We start from the raw sequence: 8,726 nt of genomic DNA, 5'->3' as shown, positions 1-8,726 counted from the left end.
GACCTTGCACTCTAGTTGACACAGCGCATGTGTCCTTGAGGGTGGGCTTGGCTCCTGTTGGTAAAAACAATGACTGCAGATGCTGGAAACTAGATTCTGGATCAGTGCTGCTGGAAAAGCACAGCAGTTCAGGCAGCATCCAAAGTGCAGTGAAATCAACGTTTCGGGCAAAAGCCCTTCATCAGGAATAAAGGCAGACAGCCTGAAGCGTGGAGAGATAAGCTAGAGGAGGGTGGGGAGAAAGTACATAGAGTACAGTGGGGGAGGGAATGAAGGTGATAGGAGAGGGTGGAGGGGATAGGTGGACCTGGGAGTTCCAGTGGGAGAGGTGGAAAACATCTTTAAGGCAGGCATCCTTGCAAGAGGAGTCGCAGTAGGGTTAAAATCAACGAGGTAAAACAATGAGTGTAGATACTGGAAACCAGATTCTGGACCAGTGGTGCTGGAAGAGCACAGCAGTTCAGGCAGCAAAGCTCCTGTAGGCTGAGCGCATGCGTTATTGGTGGTGGGTGGGCGGGGCTCCAGTAACAATGGGGGTTGGAGAGTGGCGAAACTGGAAGCGTGTCGCTATAAATACAGCGCATGCGCTAATGGCGCATGTTGTTGGGGAGGGCGTGACGAGATTGGGACCCACGCGTTTCTGTAACCAAGCGCATGCGTTAATTGACTTGAAGGGGGGTCTGTTGGGCCAGCGCACATGCGTAGTCCAGCTGCCAGCGGGTGGCTGACAGTTGGAGGCGCGTGAGCTGTCGCTTTAGTCCGGCTCAGGCAGCGGCCGGAGATGAATCAGCCATGACATCTGCGCCCGAAAAGAGCGGGACCGTGGCAGCACCGGAGGCGAAAACGGTGCAGCGGGTATTGGACTCCTTCGTGCAGGAGTTCCCGACTCCTCTAGGCCCCGAGGATTCGTTGCCCATGCGCCTGCAGAGCTCGGCGCTGAGCTGGGAGGAGTTGGAGGGGGAGTGCGCCGAAATGGGGCTGAAGCTACTGCGGGACAGGTGAGGGCACGGCTGGGAGTGGGATTGGCCTTCTCCTGTATTTGCAGCCCCTTTCCTCGATAAGCAGCAGGGCTGCAATTCACTCTGAGCTGCCACCGACCGATTAATGTCAAGCTTATACTGCATGGGATGCTTGAAATATTTGACAGATTTGATTGTTTGTTATTTGAGGATTAAACAAGCGGGCGGATGAAGTGTGACATCTAAGTTTCTATTGCAAGATAACACACCAATAGGGGCGAGATTATATTAATGTATAGACAGATTGGCTAACCAACAGCCAGAATCTGGATAGAAAGGTCGTTTTCAGGTTGGCAAGTTTTACCTCGTGGGATCAGTGCCGCGATCTGAGTTGTTTACAGTATATTCTGCATCAATCGTTTGACTTCTTTTGTCACCAAGTTTGCCGATATAAAGATGCAAAACAGTACAGTTAATGAGTCTGGTGGGCAAAACTTTGACCGAATCAATATTATATGGGAAAAATAAGGGGGTCCACTTTGACAAGAAGAATAAAAAAGTAGAATATAGTTTAATTGGAAAGATTAGCAAACTATGATAGAGGCATCTGGGAGATCTTTGTACATGAAATGTAAAGTTAGCATGCAAGCACGTAATAATAGTAAATTTGAGTTTTCATTGTTATGGAACTGAAACCGTTACATAGTCCTCCTGGGAACTTCTCCTTACATGGTTGATACTCTAACTATATATCTCAACAAAACACATATCTAAAAATCTTAAGATCCATAGAATCCCTACAGTGTGGAAGCAGGCCATTTGGCTCATTTGAATCCAGTGACTCTCTGAAGAACAACCCTTCCAGACTCTTTCCCCACCCCACCCCACCCCCTCAAATCCCTGCAACCCTGAAAGCCTGCATGTATTTGGACTGTAGGAGGAAACCAGAGCATTCAGAAAACCCACGCAGGTATGGGGAAAATGTGCAAACTCCGCATAGACATTTGCCGAAGGCAATTTGGGTCCCTGATGCTGTGTGACAGCAGTGCTAACCACTGAGCCATTAATTCAAGGCTTCAGCCCAATTTTATGTCTTAAAAGTCTGTTCTGTTCACACTTTGACACAATTTGTCAAAACTGTCACACAGCTGAGAAAACATCCAGCATTCTAAGTAAAGAGAAAGTGGGGATTGCATATGCTGGATATCATAGTTGAAGAGTGTGGTGCTGGAAAAGCACAGCTGAAGGGCTTATGTTAGAAATGTCGATTCTTCTGCTCCTCAGACGCTACTTTGACTAGCTGTGTTTTTCCAACACCACACTCTTTGACAGAATTCTAAGTAAGCCCATATACTTTTTTAAAAAGTCAATTTGCCCATCTCCCAGTTTAATGGATCCTTCTGAGAGACTCTTAGATCTATATCTTTGCCATAGATTAATCAATTTTTAAATGGGTCATAGCATATATGTGTAACAAGTTTTTGGAAATCAGTCACTTAGCAGCAGATCTGATAAGTTAGGCAAGGAGGAATTTCTTTTCTAAGGATTGTTAATCAGTGATGGCCAGATTATTGAATATATTCAATACTGAGCTATATAGATGTTAGATCTATGAGGGGCAGACAGCTGTGAAGTTAAAGCCACAATTGGAGCAGTATTGAATAGTGCAGTAGGCTCTAGGGGTTGAATGGTTAACTCCTACTTCTGTCTTGTGTTCTTGAACGCCACCGCATTCATGACTCTGAATTAAGTGAAAGTTGATCAGTTTGAACATTCTGCAAGAAAGAGGGTCCACGTCATTTCCTGCACTTTTTTATTTTTGAACACTGTATGTAGTCCTGCGTGAACTGTGTCAACAGCTATTTAGAATGCACTTATTCCTTAGTAAGAAAGGAAGTGCTGCAGACACACAGCGTTTGAAGCAATGATAAGGTGCAGATGAATTTATTTGCAAAAATGAAACCAGTGGGCATAGTCTCAGAGTAAAGGGATGCCAACTTAGGACTGACAAGAGGAATTTCTTCTGGAGGGTTGAGTCTTTGGAACATCGTGTCATAGCTGTGGGGACAGCAACCTTGTGTACATTTAAGGCAGAGATAGACTCTTGATCCGTATAGGAATCAAGGGTTACAGGGAAAAGCTGGAGAGTAGATCTGAGGAATGTCAGGTTAGGCATGATCCTTTCGAATGGTAGAGCAGGCTCAAGGGCAGAGCAGCCTATTTCTGATTTTTTTTAACAATGCCAGGAATGGAAAAGTTGGTGTTGACTCTATAGCACAGAAGGTGAAGAGATTTGCTGGTAGTGTTATAACCATAAGTTATTTTGATAGTGAATAAGATGATACTGTTTCCTATGGCAGAAGATCTACTGTTGGGAAATAAGGCAGGGCAGGAGATTGAGGTGTCAGTGGGGGAGCTCTTTGGGGCCAGCGACCATAATTCTATTAGTTTAAAATAGTGATGGGAAAGGATAGACCAAATCTAAAAGTTGAAGTTCTAAATTGGAGGAAGGTTAATTTTGACAGTATTAGGCAAGAATCAGCTTTCAGAGGTAAAGGGATGGCTGGAAAATGGGAAGCCTTCAGAAGTGAGATAACAAGAGTTCAGAGAAAGTATATTCCTGTTAGGGTGAAAGGAAAGGCTGGTAGGTATAGGGAATGCTGGATGACTAAAGAAATTGAGTTTAGTTAAAAAGAAGGAAGCATATGTCAGGTATAGACATGATGGACTGAGTGATTCCTTAAGAGTATAAAGGTAGTAGCAGTATACTTGAGAAATCAGGAGGGCAAAAAGGAGGCATGAAATTGCTTTGGCAAATAGTTAAGGAGAATCCAAAGGGTTTTTACAAATATAGCCAGGACAAAAGGGTAACTAGAGAGAGAATAGGGCCCCTCCAAGATCAGCAGCACATTTTCAGCCCCTCCAAGATCAGCAAGGTGGCCTTTGTGTGGAGCCGCAGGAGGTAGGGATGAATATTTTTGCATCAGTATTTACTGTGGAAAAGCACATGGAAGATATAGAATGTAGGGAATTGATGGTGACATCTTGAAAAATGTCGATATTACGGAGGTGGAAGTGCTGGATGTCTTGAAACGCATAAAAATAGATAAATCCCCAAGACTTGATCAGGTGTACTCTCAAACTCCGTGGGAAGCTAGGGAAGTGATTGCTGGGCCTCTTGCTGAGATATTTGTATCATCGATAGTCACTGGTGAGATGCTGGAAGACTGGAGGTTGGCTCACGTGGTGCCACTGTTTAAGAAAGGTGGTAAGGACAAGCCAGAGAACGATAGACCAGTGATCCTGAAGTTGGTGTTTGGCAAGTTGTTGGAGGGAATCCTGAGGGACAGGAGGTACATGTATTTGGAATGGCAAGGACTGATTAGGGATAGTCAACAGGGCTTTTTGCGTGAGAAATCATGTCTCTCACACTTGATTGAGTTTTTTTGAAGAAGTAACAAAGAAGACTGATGAGGACAGAGCAGTAGATGTGATCTATATGGCCTTCAGTAAGGCATTCGACAAGGTTCCCCAAGAGAGAATGATTAGCAAGGTTAGATCTCATGGATACAGGGCGAACTAGCCATTTGGATACAGAACTGGCTCATAGGTAGAAGACAGATGATGGTGGTGGAGGGTTGCTTTTTAGACTGGAGGCCTGTGACCAATGGAGTGCCACAAGGATTGGTGCTGTGCCCTCTACTTTTTGTCCTTTACATAAATGGTTTGGATGTGAGCATAAGAGGTACAGTTAGTAAGTTTGCAGATGACACCAAAATTAGAGGTGTAGTGGACAACGAAGAGGGTTACCTCAGATTACAACAGGATCTGGACCAGATGGGTCAATGGGCTGAGAAGTGGAAGATGGAGTTTAATTCAGATAAATGCGAGGTGCTGCATTTTGGGAAAGCAAATCTTAGCAGGACTTATACACTTAATGGTAAGGTCCTAAGGAGTGTTGCTGAACAAAGAGACCTTGGAGTGCAGGTTCATAGCTCCTTGAAAGTGGAGTCGCAGGTAGGTAGGATAGTGAAAGCGGCGTTTGGTATGCTTTCCTTTATTGATCAGAGTATGTAGTACAGGAGTTGGGAGGTCATATTGCGGCTGTACAGGACATTGGTTAGGCCACTGTTGGAATATTGCGTGCAATTCTGGTCTCCTTCCTATTGGAAAGATGTTGTGAAACTTGAAAGGGTTCAGAAAAGATTTACGAGAATGTTGCCAGCGTTGGAGGATTTGAGTTATAGGGAGAGGCTGAATAGGCTGGGGCTGTTTTCCCTGGAGTGTCAGAGGCTGAGGGGTGACCTTTATAGAGATTTACAAGATCATGTGGGGCATGGCTAGGTTAAATAGATGGGGTGAGAAGTAGTGGTGACTTGTACAATTGCAACACTTAAAAGGCATCAGGATGGGTATATGAATAGGAAGGGTTTGGAGGGATATGGGCCAGGTGCTGGCAGGTGGGACGAGATTGGGTTGGGATATCTGGTTGGCATGGATGAATTGGACCAAGAGTCTATTTCCGTGCTGTAGATCTCTATGACTAAGAATCCATAACCATAGGAGACAGAATTAATGTGTTTGCTAGGTTGTGACCTAACCCTATCACACTGTCTTGGAGAATGATGGAAGCAGATTCTATAGTGTAATTCCAAAGAAAATTACAAAAGTCTTTGAAGAGATAAAATCCAGGACTCTGTGAAATGCAGAGGAGTGTAACTAATTGGATAGGTCTCCTAAACAGCCAGTTCCGGTACAGTAGGCAGAACGACCTCCTAAGCTGCATTATGAGATGAAGGGTTAATTTTTTTTATTCAGCATTTTCCATGATTGATATTTTGTCTGTACAATTACTTACCCAAGGGTAAGGGGAGAGTGGAATGGCTGCATATATTTTTCTGTTACTGCTTTGTTTGTATATCTGTAAGTAGTTAACTACATCCTGCAAAGTGTTCAAGTTGTTGTGCATGGAGTTACCCTTGACTCTAAACCTGTCACAAATTGGTTGTACTAAATTTTGTTGAGAAATTAGAAATTAAAAATTCAGATTATGTGCATTAGTGCTTCAAATGTTTAATGACATTGGGCCCCCTAAAGGAACATTTTAAAAGTAGAACATTGCATTCAAGCTTTTCAGCAGCTTCTCCAACTGACTGGATCAGGGAGGAAAAGAACTGCCAGAGTTAACCTTCCAGACGATAATTATGCCCAGTCAAAATTCATGTAAATTTAGGAGACGAGCTCACCAGTCTTTGACTGTGCTAATCTGGGGATGGAGACTTTAGACACTTCTTCCAGGGAGGGTAGGCAGCAATGGAGGGCAAAGCAGATTTAAAATGTAGTCTGTAAGATAAAATAGTTATTTTGTGTGGTCCTGCTCTTATACTGGTCCCGATATTTTTGGCCATGACTTTTCTGACAATCTCTGATTCTAGGTGACCACTGTCCCTGGTGTTTGATCGGAAATGTTTCAATGTTTATATTGTTTTCATTAAAGTTTTTATAGGCTTGGCAACACTTGCCCAAGCCTACCCATCAGAAATTGCTGGGACACAGTGGAACATGTCATCCTGCCTCTCTTCTTCTGGAAAATTGAATTGTGGGGAGCACAAGTTTTAATTTCATCACACCAGTATAAAAGAGAATGAACGTATGATGCAAAGAATTTGGACCGGAATACCAATTCAGTGTCAAGTTCACATCTGAAGTCTGATGCTTTACGGTATAGAACAATCATTTATAAACCTTTTTCTAAATCACAAATTTAAAGTGTTCAGAAAGCTTCTGAAATATTGAAGCAGTATTTAACCATTGCTTTCTTCAGTTATGAGTTGTAGCAAATGGTAACTGTAGTATGAGAGAACCAATTTTCCTGGAAACAATTTTAATGTTACAACAACTAGCATTAAGAAAAGTATTTAACACAAATACCGTAGTTCACAATGCAACGATAAACCAAATGAGGAGACATTAGATGGATTGAGTGGTTGCATTTTGGTAAGGCAAACCAAGGCAGGTAAATCGTAGGATCCTGGGGAGTGGTGCCAGACAAAGAGACCTCTGGATGCAAGTGCATATTCCTTAAAACAGGAGTCACAGGTCGACGGTAGTAAAGAAGGCATTTGGCATACTTGCCTTTTATTGGTCGGAACATTGAATAGAGGAATTGGATGTCATGTTCCAGTTGCACAGAACTTTGGTGAGGCCACCTTTATAATACCACATACCATTCTGGTTGCCCTTCTATCAGAAAGATATTAAAACTTGAGGGTGCAGAGAAGATTTACATGGATGTTGTCATGACTGGAGGGAGTTATAGGAGGAGGCTGAGTAGGCTGGGGCTTTTTTTCCTTGGAGCGTCTGAGACTGAGGGGTGACCTAATAGAGATTTATAAAATCATGAGGAGCATAGATTGAATATCCAAAGTCTTTTTTCCTAGGGTGAGGAGAGCCCAAAACTAGAGGACATATGTTTAAGGTGAGAGGGGAAAGATTTAAAAAGCACCTGAGGGGTAACATTTTCACACAGGATGGTGTGTGTATGGAACGGGCTGCCAGAGAATGGGATGGATCACAGCCTTTAAAAGACATCTTGATGGGTTTATGAATAGGAGAACTCAGAGGGATATGGGCCAAAATGCTTGCAAATAGGACTAGGTCAGATTGGGATATCAAGTCAGTGTGGAAAGTTTGGACTAAAGGGTTATGCAGTATGAAAACAAACGCACTAAAGGGGATCTAAAGAAAAACGAGGGGAAGGGGCATAGGCAGGAAATTTCAGCATAAGGTTTTAGCAGTTGAGACACAGCGGCTGATGTGGCATACTCTTTGCACTGGTCAAAAATAGTAATCTGGGATTGGTGAATGGAAGGTCAAAGGCAGTTACAAAAATAGAGAGGTGTGAAGCTGTTAAAGATGAGAATTTAAAACTGGAAACACTAGCCAACTGAAAGCCAACGTATCAATGTCAGAGGCTGTATAGGAATTTGGACAAGAATGATTTCCTGTTGAGTCTTGTTATCAACTATAATGTTGATGTATAATCTCCCAACAGAATGTGGTTCAACTGACGTTGCTCAAAGATTATCCCCCATTTGGACTTCCATCAACAAAAAAGCAATACATGTTCAACTTGATCAGTTCTCCAGGCTAGAAAGTTTGAAAACCTAAGACTTACAATTTACAGATATTCAAACAATTAGTAGCATTGATGGTGGACATCATAGGAAAGTTAAGTAGTAGGAAAATAATAAATGTAAGGTAAGAGCAGTGTAGGAAATGATGATAAAGAGCAAATAATAAACAAGGTGCCTCTGGTGTAGTGCATATTTGAAGTTTTGTGTATGTTGTCAGCCAAGGCTTGCCTGTTTTTATGATGTATTTAAAATTAAGATTTGAGTCATGTGAGGCAATCAGTCACTAGATCTATAGTGGTTATTTTGTGCTGTCTAATTAGAAACTTACCAGGATTACTAGGTTAAGGTTTTCTGAAGACGTGAGAGATATTATTGGGATATGAAGTTAAATTCATCTGACCATCGAACTATGACAATTCCTACTCAGTTTTCTCAACCTTCCCAGTATAAATTTGAAATCCATGAAAAGGATAACTTCATATAGTCGGGCAGTCCAGAACTAGAGGGCATAAATGGGTGGTATATGTATGGAATGAGCTGCCAGAGGAAGTGGCGAAGGCTGGTGCAATTGCAACATTTAAAAGGCATTTGGATGGGTATATGAATAGGAAGGGTTTGGAGGGATATGGGC

At 42.6% G+C, this 8,726-nt stretch overlaps 1 protein-coding gene across 1 annotated transcript in view; it reads left to right on the top strand.

Moving 5' to 3' along the window:
• The first annotated feature begins 723 nt into the window (after window positions 1-723).
• The window catches only part of ppm1f (protein phosphatase, Mg2+/Mn2+ dependent, 1F), an 87,449-nt gene continuing 79,446 nt past the window's right edge, over window positions 724-8,726 (top strand). The window contains exon 1 of the mRNA XM_060843781.1: window positions 724-998. Within this exon, the coding sequence (XP_060699764.1) occupies window positions 793-998 (206 nt within the window). The 5' untranslated portion in view covers window positions 724-792. The remainder of the gene's footprint in view (window positions 999-8,726) is intronic.

Source organism: Hemiscyllium ocellatum, chromosome 24 (assembly GCF_020745735.1).
Source record: "Hemiscyllium ocellatum isolate sHemOce1 chromosome 24, sHemOce1.pat.X.cur, whole genome shotgun sequence".
Lineage (NCBI taxonomy): Eukaryota > Metazoa > Chordata > Chondrichthyes > Orectolobiformes > Hemiscylliidae > Hemiscyllium > Hemiscyllium ocellatum.
The sequence above is the reverse complement of the archived record's forward strand: the minus strand, read 5'-3'. Positions and strand labels throughout refer to the sequence as shown.